General features: G+C 42.2%; 1 protein-coding gene across 1 annotated transcript in view; it reads left to right on the forward strand.

The window, feature by feature from the left end:
• Positions 1–16,875, forward strand: part of MAMDC2 (MAM domain containing 2) — a 159,753-nt gene that overhangs the window by 59,789 nt on the left and 83,089 nt on the right. Inside the window, exons 3-5 of the mRNA XM_055578287.1 lie at positions 8,801–9,072; positions 10,806–10,890; positions 14,098–14,235. Coding sequence (XP_055434262.1) covers positions 8,801–9,072; positions 10,806–10,890; positions 14,098–14,235 — 495 coding nt within the window. The remainder of the gene's footprint in view (positions 1–8,800; positions 9,073–10,805; positions 10,891–14,097; positions 14,236–16,875) is intronic.

Genomic DNA, 16,875 nt, shown 5'->3' on the forward strand with positions numbered 1-16,875 from the left:
CCACTTCCCAGCAGTACTTGCTGGGGTATGGCCTAGGATTCTCTGAGCCCAAGACTGTGGGGTCTCTGTCCACCATCACTAACCAAAGTATGGACGCAAAAACTTACTCTGTATGCATTAATTCTAACCATTGATTTGTTAACACCCTTTTGGTAGGGGAAAGGGGCCCTACTGCAGATCAAATACAAGGCATACCCTAATTTTAGAAATTTTAGAAAACTATGTATTTATAATTCTTTCAGATGTGAGGCAATGTGATAGAAAATTTAATCTGCTTGTTGTGTTATTGACAGGAACAGTTGTGTAGAAAAGCCTATCAGTTTAATTCAGTTCAGTCACTCGGTCATGTCAGATTCTTTGCGACCCCATGGACTGCAGTACACCAGGCCTCACGGTCCATCACCAACTACCCGAGTTTGCTCAAACTTATGTCCATTGAGTCGGGGATGTCATCCAACCACCTCATCCTCTGTCATCCCCTTCTTCTCCTGCCTATATAGGCTTCCATATAAAAGCATCCACACCTTCAGGATCTCGGAGTAAGGAAAAGGAGGGAAACTTTGCTCTCCCACCATAGGAAGATTGATACAATTGTAAATAGATAAATTAATAGAGTATACAAGAAAGTATTTGGAAACAGTATGGACCTGAGGAAATCAAGTAGACTTAGAGCCAAACCCTCATTTACTAGCTATGACCTCGGACTGCTCAATTAGCCTTTGTGAGTATCTGTTTCCTCCCCTGTAAAGTGGTAACTCTCACGTGACAGGATCATTCATCAGGATTAAGAGAGAAGAACCTCTCTTATGTTGAGAACCTAATGCCTACAGCTCAATGAGTATTAGTTCCCTTTGAATCTTTGATTGTTAACAGATGATTTAAGATGAATTCTTGAAAGCTGTCTTCATTTTCATATGATCAAAATTATATTCATATAGTGATTTACTAAATAAACTAGAGGATAATAGTAAAATTGGAAACTTCAAACAGAGGATAAGACTATTTTTATGTAGTCATTGAAATTTGTGATTTTTCTTAGAGATTTTCAAAACAAAACATTCTTCTGCCAGAGGTAACCAGTACATTTATAAATTATTATCAATTTGATTGATTAATAAGTATTTAATACAGATTTCTACATTTGGTGAATGCTATGACATCTATTTTCTAATAGCACAATCAGCTGTTTTTGGGAACCCCTATGCCCATTGCATTTTCTATACTTTTTAATTTTTGAAAAGTCTTTGATGTGCAAAGAAAGCAAGACTCCTTCAAAATATAAACTGATGGCTTATACATAATTGAGGATGCAATTACTTGGAAGCCTCCTCTTTCCATGATAGGAATCGGGTTCTTTGCAAAATACTTTATGAGCATTTGCCAGATGCTTTGCATGTATTATTGTCCAAGCTGCTTTGATCAGCTGGTGGAGTGTAAAGATGATTGTCAACAGATAGCATAGTTTGGCAATGGCACAGGACAGACTGGGAGGGGCTGGGACGTAGAAAAAGTTGTGCCCAGAGGAATAGAGCAGGCACTAAGGAGAATGAATACAGATGCATACGGATCTTTGAAATAGTGGGCAGAAACCGATGTCAGAAGGGCAAGACGCAGGGCAGCAGGCAGAACTAGTAGCAGTTAATATCAAGTAAGTCCAATTTGAGATGATGAGATGGGCTAGCCATCAGGAAAATCATGCTGGTCAAACATTTGGAAAAATAAGACCTAACATTTATTAAACACTTATCACATGCCCTTGGGCACTGTGCTAAGAGCTTTACTTGTCTTATATAATCTTTTGTAAAACTCTGCAAAGTCAGTATTTTAGCATCCTCATTTTACCAGTGAAGAAAGTGTCTCAGACAGCAAATGCGACTGGCTGAAAGTGACATGATTTGTAAGTAGTATAATTGGGATTTCAGCCAACATCTGGCTGGGGTGATAACCACCAAGTGTTAAGCACTCTGCTTCCACAGACAGGGCCCAGTCCAGATGGGCAGGCAGTAAGGCATTCAGGAAATCTGGCAAGAAGATCCTTGCCTTAGGTCAGGGACTGGACTTCAGCCCTGGGAAGGAAGCTGCCAAAAAGAAGGCAGTGTCCCTGCCTTAGACATGCAAGATGCTGAGAGCTAAACAAATAGAGAAGTAGGCATCATTGTCAAACCTGGGTCACCAGAGGTTTCAGCCAGAATCATACTAGGGGTAAATATATTGAATTCTATCAGTACTTCAGATGGTGGTTAAGCCTGGGTGAGGGCAAGGTGGGGCTTAGCTGCAAGGAAGGGAACTGCTGAGGATGGTCAGCCAGAAGAACCCCAGTACTCAAGAGGACAAAGGTATAGATTTCAGCACCAAAGAGTCAATTAAGATGAAATAAATGAAGATTGTTCTCACATCAGCACTGTGAATGTGCTGCTGGTCTGTTACCTGAATAAATAGCATCTCTGAACCATAACGGAAAAAAGAAGACAATAGAAATTTCTATCTCTGGAACAACTAAAGGACTCCTCCCCTGATAATAAGAGAAATAATTAACAATTAACATTACACTTTACAAAGCATTTTTATACATGCCATTTTTATCAGGTTCTCACAGCTCTGTAGATATGAAGTCATTTCTCACCTGAGCTTTGTATTCTAATGCTATGCTATGCTAAGTCACTTCAGTCGTGTCCGACTCTGTGTGACCCCATAGACGGCAGCCTACCAGGCTCCTCTGTCCCCGGGATTCTCCAGGCAAGAACACTGGAGTGGGTTGCCATTTCCTTCTCCAATGCATGAAAGTGAAAAGTGAAAGTGAAGTCACTCAGTTGTGTCCAACTCTTAGCGACCCCATGGACTGCAGCCTACCAGGCTCCTCCATCCATGGGATTTTCCAGGCAAGGGTACTGGAGTGGGGTGCCATTGCCTTCTCCGTTGTATTCTAAAGTAAGCATTAAAAATGAAAATGGAATACCATCAAAATTGCCCTTGAAAATTCCTTAAATTACAGGTGGAATGTAGTATACATGATTTTCTATATATTACTACCATTTTTATGTACAACACAGGTGATTTTCCTTTTTGTGTTGAAATACATAAGTTCCACTTAGTGGCTATTCATATAAAAAACTTATTTCATACAAGTAAGTATGTATTGCAGTGATTGGATTTTTTTTTGTTGGTTTGTCTTTTTCTAAGTGCATTGAGTGATTTCTCAAATATCGAATGTGTATGTAATAGGACTTCCCTGTTTATTATTCCCATTTTGTAGACAAAGAAATTGATGATACAGTTAGCATATGCCTGATGAAATTTTAAGCCAAATTTACGCAAATCCTGGGTGGGGTCCACTGTACCATATGATCACCCCACCATGACCTTTACATCTGAATGACAGCACATTCATTAGCAAAAAGAACTGCAAGGGTTACCAAGAAGTCTCCCATAGTGATTGCCTGGGATTTAGACCCATCACACTGTGCCTTGGCTGTTAGAAGTCATTAATAATACATTGAACTCAAACCATGCAGATATGTCTAGCTTTGGGGCATAACCTCAAAATCAGTTCTTTAGTCTGCCTTCACTGAAACAGAGAAGCCTTTTTGTTTTGTTTTCTAATGCCTGCATGTGACTAGAAGACACATTCAGACCCTTGAGGCATATGGAGCCTAACCATTTTGGCAAAATAGTTTAATTACTGGTTTTAATTGCCGTCCTACTTTTTAAGAATCTATTTGGAAGTTTATGGCCCTCTTCTGACCCCTTATAAAGATTTTATCATTTCCAATAACTATCTCATAAATTAGATCAAATTACCTTAGTAGCTGTGTTTGAAAAAGATCCATCCCTCTCTTCCTATCATCATATTTTCAACATTATGGCTACTAAATCTCCCCCAGACCCTTCGCCCCATGCGTCACAATCAACAGCCCTGTCCACATGTGATTTCTGCCATCCTTTGCCTTTTTCTTACTTGTTTCTCTTCCAATGGTTAAAAGAGTTGGGTAAGGGAGTGGTGTCTGTAGGAATGGTAGAGTAAGGACTTCAGAAAATCCTGTCCCCACAAAAGTGATGGAAGCACTGGCAACAATTGTCAAAATCAGCTTTTTAAGAACTTGAAATTAACCAAAGACTTGCAATATTTGGGAGCATTTATTCAAGAAAAACAACTGAATGTCAGCAAGGACACTGAAACTCGTGTGTATTTTAACTTACTCTACTCCTATCCTGATCTTTAGATGCACATGGAAATGCAAGGGACCCAGAATACTCAGAACAGTCTGGAAAAAGAAGAATAAAGTCAGAAGGCTTACACTTCTCAGTTTCAAAACTACCACAAAGCTATAGTAAGCAAGACTATGTGGTAGTAGCAGGAAGGATAGACATAAATCCATATGTAATAGAATTGAGAGCTCAGAAATAAACCTCTACATCTATGCTCAATTGATTTTCAGCACAAGTGCCAAGATAATTCAATGAGCAAAAATCAACTCAAAATAGATCAAAGACCTAAAGAGCTAAAACTATAAAACTCTTACAAGAAAACAAAATTGTAAGCCTTCATGACCTTAAATTAGACAATGTCTTCCTAGTCATGACACCAAAAGCACACACAAAGAGAAAATAGAAAACTGGACTTCATCAAAATGAAAAAGTGTGTACTTCAAAGAATACCATTAAGAATGCGAAATGAAAAACTATGAATGGGAAAAAATATTGACCATATTTTTACCAAATATTTACCATATTTTAAAATATTTACCATATCACCACATATAAGTGATAGCATATGGTATTTGTCTTTCTCTTTCTGACTTACTTCACTTAGTATGATCATAGCTAGTTACATCCATGTTGCTGCAAATGGCATTATTTCATTCTTTTTATGGCTGAGTAATATTTCCATTGTATATATGTACCACACCTTTTTTATCCATTCATCTGCTCATGGACATTTAGGTTAATTCCATGTCTTGGCTATTGTGAATAGTGCTGCTATGAATATAAGAGCACCTGTATCTTTTTGAATTACAGTTTTGTCTAGATATATGACCTGGAGTGCGATTGCTGGATCATATTGGTAATTCTGTTTTTGGTTTTTTTGAGGACTCTTCATGCTGTTTTCCATAGTGGCTGCACCAACTTACATTCCCACCAGCAGTGTAGGAACATTCCATTTCCTCCACACCCTCTCCAGCATTAGTTATTTGTAGACATTTTAATAATGTCTCTCATTGGTGTGAGGTGGTACCTCATTGGAGTTTTGATTTTCATTTCTCTAATAATTAGTGATGTTGAGCACCTGTTCATGTGCCTATTGGCTGTCTATATGTCTTCTCTGGAGAAATGTCTATTTAGGTCTTCTGCCCATTTTTCGATTGGTTTGTTTGTTTGTTGTTGTTGTTGAGTTGTATGAGTTGTTTGTATATTTTGGAAATTAAGCCCTTGTTCCAGTGCATTGTTTGCAAATACTTTCTCTCATTCTATAGGTTATCTTTTTGTTTATCATTTCTTTGCTGTGCAAAAGCTTGTAAGTTTGATTAGGCCCCATTTGTTTATTGAAAAGATTGTTGTTAATAAAGTAAGAAACTCACCAACACCATCATCAGTTTGTTCTAGAATGGCAGTTTTATTAGTGGCAGTCCAGGGAAAGGCACCATCCTGATATCAGTATCTTCCTCATTCTTTCTTAATTTTCTAAAATGTCTTCATAATGTGCCACATTCCTTCTGGTTCAACTTAGCTCTAATATGACAGCAAGATATGATATGACCCCAAGCAGGGATGTTCCAGCTTAGATCCCAAATCAGATTGATTGGTAGTAGTTATATGGAACACTATATTTAAAAGGATTCTGAGGCTACATCTGAGCTAGGCATACAATTAATTAAGAAAATCTGACTTGAGATTGACGGTCGCAGTAGAGGTAGTTAGCAATTGGGCTAGTTATTTGATCTAGGAAAATGCACTATTCTGCTGAGTGGCTGCAAAATCACTTGGGTGGATAAATCTTTGGATGGATCGTAATACAGCTAATTCACATATCCACACAGCATGACCTAAGAGTGATTTTGAGGTCTGTAATTTACATGTAAAGTCCTATAATTTAAATAGCTAATATTTATGGTCAAGATGTCAAAATCACTCAATAAATAGCATTAGCTTTCTTGTAATATCAAGGTGTTTAAAATAATACATTTTATATACTGTGTGCTTTCAAAGGTTTTTAACAGAGGAGTATTAGCATATGCTTATAATAAAATCTGACATGATAAAAGGTTATATCGAGAAAGATTTTTTATGGCATTCACTGAAAAGTCAAGATAGTCACCAGTAGATGTACTCATTCAGCGTCCTATAATACACATTTACATATGTCTGAATTTTACCTCCAAGTAAAACTGTTTCCTCCCTCCTTTGCATGCTTTCTTTGATAGATTGGCAGTGTCCTGAGAGTGAGTCCTATTTCTCTGTCCGATATGTAAATCAGCGGTTCTTTTGTTGTGATCCCCAGACCAGCAGCATCAGCACTCTCTGGAACTTTTCAGAAATGTGGTCTGTTAGAAGTGCAGCATCCCCCCAGACCTACTTGGATTGGAAACTCAAGGAGTGAGTCCAGCAACCTGGGTTTGAACAAGCCCTCCAAGTGACTTAGCTCAAGTTTGAGAGTCCCTGCTGTGAGTTGTTTCCCTTCTAGAATGGGAAAGGCAGGAGGGAGAGAAGTTGGGCAAGTATCCAGGGAGAAGTGGGCCTTGTTCGGCAGCCAAGTTGGCAGGCGATGTAAAGAATCATAGGACACAGCACGGACTTTCTTTGTTTCTTTCCTCTTTTATACCCCGTGTTTCAATTCTCTACTTCCTCGGGAAAGGTTTGAAGTGCTCTCAGGATCCCCCTCAATTCCCATCCCTGCCCTCCCCCACCATTAGTCTTTTTAGACTCCCTTCCCTTATGGCAGTGGCAGAGTGGGACAAGGAGGATGTGTTTATACATTCCTTCATGTCACAATGAAGCTACAGTATGAACCCCAGCTTAGTTAGTGCTTCAAAACCCACCAGGCCCCACAGCTAGTAAATATATATGAAGCACTTAGAGCAGCACCTGGTTCATAATGAGTGTTTGCTGTATATAGGAGGTAGTGGTATTGCTGGTGATTACTGCAAGGACCAGATTTATTCACAGAGAGTGCCTGGGTTGGCATCCAGAAGCAGTTGCTATTTGCACCTAGTGGGTGGTTGCTATGTTGAGAAGACTGCCAGCTGGAGATAGATCTTGATCTTGAAAGCTGTTGCAGGCAAGTGAGGCTCCTTGAAGATAATGCCCTAACTGTGTCCTGATTGTGAGGATGGCTGTCCACTGAGCTACCACTAGCCTGCCCGCACTTACCACAGGATTAGAGCTGGGATCAGGTTTGGGGAAGCAAGTGTGGGAGAAGGGGCTGAAGAACATCACAAAAAGCAAAGAGGCCTTTTAGGGCCTTTCCAGTAAGAATTTAGTGTTGAGGAGTCCCAAATGCAAGGGGTGAGGTGGGTGGTCACATATACAAGACGGCATGTTAGATGCTGGCCATGAACAAACATGACCCTCTGAACAAACATGAGGGTGCAGGTTAGAAGGGCAGAGGGTCCTTAAGACCCACCAGCAGATCAGATCATTGCTACAGGAAGCCAATGGCCAGAGTTAGATTTGGAAAGCTCAAGTGAGAGTTCTTGGTTCCAACCTTCTTTTTTGGTCATAGAAATGCTGTCTTACATCCTACTGTAGCCAGTGGAGCCCTTGAGAATGTCAGGAGAATGAGGAGAGAGGGAGCAGGGGGGAGGAGTGAAGAGAGGGAAAGGAGAAGAGGAGGGGTGAAGGGCATGGGAGGGACAGGAAGGAGAAGACAGATGGGAAGGGAAGGGAAGAGAGGGCGAGGAAGGGGGCAAGGGGACGGGGGTGGAGATAATCAGTGCTTCTGCTGATTTCCAAGCCTTATCCTACATGTTTTACATGTGCTTTCTCATTTAGCTATCAGAACTAGGAGATTCAATTAAGGAAGAGTCTAGAGGAGGAGAAAAGTGAAAGTTTCAGTCACTCAGTTGTGACCCCATGGACTAGAGCTCACCAGGTTCCTCTGTCCATGGAATTCTCCAGGCAAGAATACTGGAATAGGCAGCTATTCCCTTTTGCAAGGGATCTTCCTGACCTAGTGAAGGAGAGTTCTATACTAATTGAAAATTAGCTTGTGATAAATTTTTTTCTGCTTGGGCCCCAAGTTTGAAGTAACCAAATCAATTTAATATAATGAGGCATGTTAAATACAGATTGAATCATTAGGTATGAGGGGATCGATGGAAGGGGAGGGAACCCACCAAGGTATTCTGACTCCAGTAGAGGAATACTGCTCCTCCAGATTCAGAAGCTCCTTAGCCTGGGTTCTCAAACTCATATGCCTGTGGGGGCCAGGAAGATGAAAGCAGTGTGCTAGATGTGCCTGTTATAAGGTGATGGGAGGTACTAGCAAGCAACAGATATTTGGCTTCAAGGTCAGGAGGTGATAGGGAAAGTGGGGATAATGGCAAATAGACCCCACATGCCAGCTCTAAAGAGGCAGCACTACTGAGCTCTGGGCTGCTGTTGTTGTGTGGAAGTAGCCTCCGTGTCACCAGACCTTCTAATTTCTCAGCAGTAGCAGAGATCCAGTGTTCAGGCAACATTTAGTGGGCCCACCTAATGCATGTGCTGGCTGTGTCTGCCCTCAGGTTTATTGGACTGCAGTTGTGCATTTTCCTGAGTCACAAGCAGAAGATTGATTTCTTCCCTGGGTCCCCTTCTCTTCTAGGCCATTATATTTATGTGGACACCTCCTTTGCCAAGCAAGGGGAGAAAGCCGTGCTGCTGAGTCCTGATCTGCAGGCTGAAGAATGGAGCTGCCTCCGATTGGTCTACCAGATAGCCACATCTTCAGGGTCGCCATTAGATCCCAGCCGGCTGAACCTCTACATGAGATTTGAAGATGAAAGCTTCGATCGTTTGCTTTGGTCAGCCAAGGAGCCTTCAGACAGCTGGCTCATAGCCAGCTTGGATTTGCAAAATAGTTCCAAAAAATTCAAGGTAGAAAAAATATAGATGCAGGCTTATTGTTTGACGTTATACTATTCTGAGGTCTTATGAAAACTTCTGCCATTCATTGCAGTTAGTTATCTCCTGTGTTAGGATGTGGCATTTTGAAGGAGCTGCATCACAGAAAAACATTAGTAATGGAAATTAATATTGTTTATTCCTTAGAAGAGCTTCTTCCCAGGTTTGTTTTCTATTTAAATGGGATTTGTGTAAGAATCTAAATGGGGCTTAAACCAACCTCTTCAATGAAAATTTATTTTCCAATGGGCTTTAGGGAGTAATCTCATTTCTTATAATTTTGTTTCATTCTCCTAAGTTGTATGTTTATGTTTGTGTTGTCTTCCTAATGCTTCCTTTGCTATAATTTTTTAACAAAACAGTAACTATGATTTAAAAAAATGAAAATACATTGAAAGAGGAAAGATACTTAAAGGACATGTTCTGATTTCAAAGATGAAAGTTGTTCCATCAAAAGTATTGGGTAAGTAAGGTAGAGAATGTAACAGAAAGTAGATGTAGATTGGAGCAGGAAGGAGGATGAAGCTTGGACTCAGTTGGCCATGAAGTATGATATTTAGTGAGAACTTGTCATGGGGGACAAAGTGGAGGCTTCCAGAAAACTTTCTCCATTTCTAATCCCCTTTTCAATTCCTTATCCCGAATCTCTTCTTCCTCAACAAGCTTTGGAATACAGTACTCTACATTTCATATCTGCATATAGTCCTCCCATCAGACAGCAGGGTGGATTGAGGGAAGGAGCACTGGAGGTCTGAGTTCCCTGTTATCAAGTGTCCCCCCAACAGTATATCACACCTGATATCTACCAGAATAGCTGCAAAATACTGGACTAAAATCACATAAGGAAAGGCAAATATTTTCAGAAGGAAGACCCAAGGTAAACAGTGCTTGAAATCAGCCACATAAATTGTTATGCTTCTTCCTATTTTTTTTTTTTTGGGCTTCCCTAGTGGCTCTGATGGTAAAGAATCCACCTGCAATGCAGGAGACCCAGCTTCGATCCCTGGGTTGGGAACCTCCCTGGGAGGAGAGCACGGCAACCCACTCCAGTATGTTTGCCTGGAGACTCCCATGGACAGAGGAGCCTGGTGGGCTATAGTCAATAGGGTTGCACAGAGTCAGATACTACTGAAGCAAAAAAATCTCTATTCTTCGTGTAAAATTATCAAATTTTCATCAATATAGAAACTACAAGTTGAGTTGAGTTTTGAGCCTCTTCCATTCATGCAAAGATCCGCCCCACCACTGGTCAAATTGCCGTACCTGCCTCCTCTTCCAAGGGATTTTTTTCCCCCTTTGAGGACTCTGCCTTCAGTTCCTGGCCATGCTCAGAATGGATGTGCCCAGGGACCTAAGTCTCCTTTCCATCTGCAGCCAACTGGTGTCATCACAGGTGTGGGAGAAGGTGGTGGCTGGGGTTCCAGTGGAAGGCAACTGACTGCAAGACAACTGAGCTGTCTGGATACCTTGCTCACCTCCAAGTTCTGAGAATATGTGTGTGAGTTTGTGTACACACATGCACACGCACACACTTGCCTTCTTTCAGTAAAGTCCATCATGGGATTAGTATCCAACAGCAACGAACTGAGACAAACAATCTCATTTTGCCTTGAATTGCTGAAGAGCTTCTGAGTAGTAGATGAAATACTAAAAATGGACACATGTGTTTTAAAGTCTAACTCCCTTCTACCTCATGTGTTGTGCAGATTTTAATAGAAGGTGTGCTAGGACATGGAAATACATCCAGCATCGCACTCTTTGAAATCAAGATGACAACCGGCTACTGTATTGGTAAGTGGGTTTCCTTCTCATTGTATCAGAACGTGCATCTTTTTCTAAAATCTCCTGTTGCCAGACGTAATTGAATCAATCGTAAAGGCAGAGTATTTTACAAACTACACTCTGTAGTGCATTTTGAATTTTGCATCATTTGAATGCTGTATGATGTTCCTCTGTCTTTAGCAGAGGAAGGCTCATTACGAGTTTGCCTGGGGAAAAAAAAAAAAAGAGTTTGCCTGGACTGACTGGGTTGATGAAAGAAAAGTAGGTGAAGTGACTGTAGCCTGAGTTGCTGCCTTAAACTCAACATATTCCATATTCCAATAAACATAATTTCCAGTTGGCTGTAAATTCAGCTTTTTGTAACATTTGCCAGAAAGGCGGCAGCCTATTTACCTCCGTATTACCTCCTTTCCTCACTCTCCTCCATTCCTGTCTTACACAGCACTGCTCTCTCTTTACAATCACAGTTGCCACTTAGATTCCACTTGAGCAGGGTTGTGAGGTGCTTCCTATGTGCCAGCTTCTCGGGGGGCATCAAGAGCAGACATTCTGTATGCTTGAGGTCGCTCGCCTTCCATTGTCTCCTACTGAAGCTGTCTCTATAAATGATCAGTTCTGCAGGTGAAGGACACGCCATGCTGTGCAGGCGAGAGGGGTGGGGAGGAAACCAGACAGGACTGAATCCAGGAGATGCATTTGAGCTGTTGTTTCAAGGGGGAAGTTTAGGAATTCAGTCGGTGAAGGAGCAGGGCAGGAAGGAAAGCATTCATTCTGGGCAGACCCCACTGCAGGGCCGGTGCAGTGCGTGTCCAGGCGAAGGCCAGGGGCTGGGTAGTGTTTGAAGTGAGAGTCAGGAGTGCTGAGGGAGGCTGTTACGAAAGAGTCTGGATCCCAGCTGTAGAGCCTGGGTTCCTGGATTATGTGGTTGGGAGGCACCAGAAGTCATTCAGTGGGGAGGGGCCTGCAGCTGGGCTTTCAGATGCTGCCTCTGGCTGCCACCTGGAAAATGAGCTGGAAACAAGGAAAGTATATGATGGGAAAACCCTTTGGAAGTGCTTGCGACCTCCAAGAGGGGGATATAGGAGTGTAAAATTGGGGTCGGCAGTGAAATGGGATAAAGGCGGTAGCTTTGAGAGATTTTTTCCAGCGCTGACAATACTGGAGGCTGAATGGCTATGGAAAGGAAGAGACAAGAGTCAAGGACAATTCTGAACAAAAAGGAGCCTTTAATAATTCCTTGAGTCTTACTTCTCTGTTTTGACCTGCTAGTGATGATGGTAATGCAAGTGAAAGACAGCAGACCTACATTGTTACCACTTCATGAAGACACAGTGAGCTAAAACTGTATCTTCTTTCTTTAGTCCTCCATGTAGCTCTTTAGTGGCAGCTGCCTGGGGCTTGAACACCCTCACAGGCTAGTCAGACGCACCTGGTGGAGCACCACCTGCTGGCTCAGTCAATGCACTGCGTCCCGCAGCCTCCATTTCATTACCTGCAAAATGGGGATTCAAATATTTCCCTCATAGAAAAGGACTGTAGTGGAGACCAGTAAGATCATGGATATGAAGGGGATGGTCACCGTGCTTGGCAGTCAAAACTGTTCATTTCCTTTCTTCAGATCACTTGATGGCTTCTGTTTTTTTTAAAAAAAAAAAACACAAAAGGAGCCCTGATATTTATTTTATCTTGTTGAACTGTATGATCTTACTCTCACCTCATCTTTCTGTACACACATTTTGCCTCTCTTGTTTCCTCATCTGTAAAATGAGGTTAATAATAGTACATACCTTGTGGGGTTGTTTTGAGGATTAGATAATTTAAAGTACTCAGATTAGTGCCTGGTGCATTGAAGAATATTTTGCTTTTTTCTTTTACTCTGCAGCAGCCTTTAGCACTGACTTTTGGGCATAGGTTAGTGGATCCTGTAGTAGAAAAGTTGAAAATGAAAATCTTAAAAATGTTGAATGCTTGCTAATGCAAAAGCACACTGATAACTGTATCAGTCAGGACCCTGGCAAGAAAATGGAAACAGATTACACTCAACCTTAGTAATTTGAGGAAAACTCACCAAAGGGACTACAAAGGTGTGGGCGGGTGAAGGAAGCCTGTCAAAATGCAGTAATCCAAGACTCGTCAGAGTGATGACTCATGAACCATCAGCATTGGAAGTCTGAAGGGGCAAGAGAGGAGGGTTTACCAGAACATAGAGCTGTGTGGTCCCTCGGTAGAGGGGCACAGCCAACTCATGGCATCCCGGCAGAAAGGGAACTGCGGGAATAAACAACCCCAACCTTGTTCTCCTCTTATCTTCCATTGGTTGAATCCATTTTAGAAGCCAACAGGCAAGGAAGCCCATATAGGTCCATACACATCAACCTCTGGAGGATGGAGCAGGGTGGAAGAAAGGTGGATGGGTCTGCAGGAGCCAATAGGAGATGACCAACACAATCACAACTTCGTATTTTTAACTGTTGTTTATGGGGGTCAACAGAGGAACAGCCGTGTGAGTTTCTTGCTCCCCCAAAGGAGTCTGTTGACTGGGAACAATTTATCTGTGCGAGCATGTCAATGCTACTAAAAAGGGGAGAGAGGGTCTCTGTCTTCTCTTGTTTTCTCTACTCAGTAGCTGCCAAAGGGCCCAGTGCCTAAGATACTCCTGTCTCGACTATTGTTAAGATCTTGTTTATAAGAAAAGCAGAGAACGCTAGCATCATAGGAAACATGTGCCTTAGCCCTCAGCTTAGTACCTTGTCTACCATCAAGAGAGAAGGGAATGAAAGACTGGGTTCCCAGAAAGGTGGTGGATAAAATGTCTGGAGCTAAAAGTGTAGCTCTAAATAGTGCTTTGACACAGAGTTGGCTGATCTACCAAGCACTAACCACGTGCCTGGCACTGTGCTGGGGCAGCTGTCCACCCTTACCACAGCCTGCGTGGTGGGCGTGTCCCCCCACTTTGCATAGGAAGAAATGGAGACTAGGAAAGGTCACATTCCAGCCACATGGGCCACAATCCAAAGAAGCAATGATGAATGATAATCTCTGTTCATTACAGGATCTCTCCTCTTGATCGACTTTGTCCAGGGCTCATGGTACAAAGGCCCCGGTGGTAGAAGGGAGTGTGAAACATACCTGAGTAAGAGCAAACTGCACTGAGTCTGGGCAGCCGCAGGCACAACTACATCTCCATCAAGTCTGTTTTTCTTTCTCTTCTGCCAGAATGTGACTTTGAAGAAAACCATCTCTGTGGCTTTGTGAACCACTGGAACCCCAACGTGAACTGGTTTGTTGGAGGAGGAAATACTCGGCACTCCAACTCTAGTCTCCCGCAGGATCACACCTTAAAGAGTGAACTGGGTGAGCTGGGGACACCTTTTTCCAGGATAATTGTGTTTGCCATCTCCCCACTATATTGACCTGTCCTTGGCTCTGTCCACAGAAGAGGAGGCAGGGAGAGGAGGGTGAGTAGGCACTGAGGGACCTGGCAGGAGAGTAGGGAAGAGGAAGCCTTGAGACAGAGACAAACTGCAGACACGAGCGCTGCAACCGAGAATGCCACCCAGTTCAAGGCTTTTCTTGCCCTGTGACTGGGCTTTGCTATTTTCACATTTCCATACTATGCTTTATTTTCTTTTCTGTTTATCGTTCAGCATTTCTAAAGACAAGGCTGGAATAACCCTAGGTTACTTTTCACTAAAAATAGATTGAATGATGCGAAGCAGTCGGTAAGAACTTCTCTCTTGGCAGGGAGGTGAGCCAATACTGATGATCAGTCCTGAATGTGGTGAGCAACAGGGCCCCCTAGTGGCCAACTGAGCTGGTTCTCTGCAGGGAAAATGGAGAGGACAGGGTATCAGTGATCAGCGGGCTTGGGGGAGAAAAACCCTACACAGGGAGACCCGGCAAGGGCCTGCTTCCTTGTGGATTATGGCAGCTCTCACCTGGACCTTGGCAGCTTCATGAAAACCTAGGTCTCCTCACGGCTGCAACACATTCCTTTTGTCAACTCCAAGTTCTTGTTGACCAGCAAGAAGGTTCTGGTGACTGGCTTTCCATCAGGGACAGAATAGGAATGTTGATTCTGCTACAGACAGTAACATTTTCCATTTTAATCCTTTGCCATGTGGATATTTAGCTGATCTGCTCAGTCACAATAAATAGCTGATGATGACAGCTGATGATGACCCTTCAGCTGCCTGAACACATGGCAACTTTTTATGGCAACTTTACATCATTTCTCATTCACTGTAGTTCCTCTTCATGTGAATATTTTTAACCACGTCTCCAACTTTTGTAAGTGTCCATCTTGTTACTTATTTTGGCCTTGGACAGTCTTCATCCTGTCCTTACTGTTCTCTTTGCTCTTAGGTGTTGCACAAAAGATTCAGGTTTCCAAATGTATATACATATTTTGGTCCCAGACACACACAACCCCTCTCTACTTGTGGCCATTGTAGGAGCCACACCTATAATGAGTGTTATGTATACAGTGAATGATCAGCTGTTATGTCAGATTAATTCAGGAATCTGCATGAGTATTCTAAATGACAATAGGGTTAGCTCAAAGTAATAAAATGTTACTAGAGATCTCTTCAAGAAAATTAGACATACCAAGGGAACATTTCATGCAAAGATGGGCTCGATAAAGGACAGAAATGCTATGGACCTAACAGAAGCAGAAGATATTAAGAAGAGATGGCAAGAATACACAGAAGAATTGTACAAAAAAGATCTTCATGACCCAGATAATCATGATGGTGTGATCACTCACCTAGAGCCAGATATCCTGGAATGTGAAGTCAAGTGGGCCTTAGAAAGCATCACTACAAACAAAGCTAGTGGAGGTGATGGAATTCCAGTTGAGCTATTTCAAATCCTGAAAGATGATGCTGTGAAAGTGCTGCACTCAATATGCCAGCAAATTTAGAAAACCCAACAATGGCCACAGGACTGGAAAAGATCAGTTTTCATTCCAATCCCAAAGAAAGGCAATGCCAAAGAATGCTCAAACTACCGCACAATTGCACTCATCTCACACGCTAGTTAAAGTAATGCTCAAAATTCTCCAAGCCAGGCTTCAGCAATACATGAACCGTGAACTTCCAGATGTTCAAGCTGGTTTTAGAAAAGGCAGAGAAACCAGAGATTAAATTGCCAACATCCACTGGATCATCAAAAAAGCAAGAGAGTTCCAGAAAAGCATCTATTTCTGCTTTATTGACTATGCCAAAGCCTTTGACTGTGTGGATCACAATAAACTGTGGAAAATTCTTCAAGAGATGGGAATACCAGACCACCTGACCTGCCCCTTGAGAAATTTGTATGCAGGTCAGGAAGCAACAGTTAGAACTGGACATGGAACAGCAGACTGGTTCCAAATAGGAAAAGGAGAACGTCGAGGCTGTATATTTTCACCCTGCTTATTTAACTTATATACAGAGTAGATCATGAGAAACGCTGGGCTGAAAGAAGCACAAGCTGGAATCAAGATTGCCGGGAGAAATATCAATAACCTCAGAGATGCAGATGACACCACCCTTATGGCAGAAAGTGAAGAGGAACTCAAAAGCCTCTTGAGGAAAGTGAAAGAGGAGAGTGAAAAAGTTGGCTTAAAGCTCAACATTCAGAAAACGAAGATCATGGCATCTGGTCCCATCACTTCATGGCAAATAGGGGAAACAGTGGGGGAAACAGTGGAAACGGTGTCAGACTTTATTTTTTTGGGCTCCAAAATCACTGCAGATGGTGATTGCAGCCATGAAATTAAAAGATGCTTACTCCTTGGAAGAAAAGTTATGACCAACCTAGATAGCATATTCAAAATCAGAGATTACTTTGCCAACAAAGGTCCATCTAGTCAAGGCTATGGTTTTTCCAGTGGTCATGTATGGAGTGAGAGTTGGACTGTGAAGAAAGCTGAGCGCCAAAGAATTGATGCTTTTGAACTGTGGTGTTGGAGAAGACTCTTGAGAGTCCCTTGGACTGAAAGGAGATGCA

This window comes from Bubalus kerabau, chromosome 4 (assembly GCF_029407905.1).
Source record: "Bubalus kerabau isolate K-KA32 ecotype Philippines breed swamp buffalo chromosome 4, PCC_UOA_SB_1v2, whole genome shotgun sequence".
Classification (NCBI taxonomy): domain Eukaryota; kingdom Metazoa; phylum Chordata; class Mammalia; order Artiodactyla; family Bovidae; genus Bubalus; species Bubalus kerabau.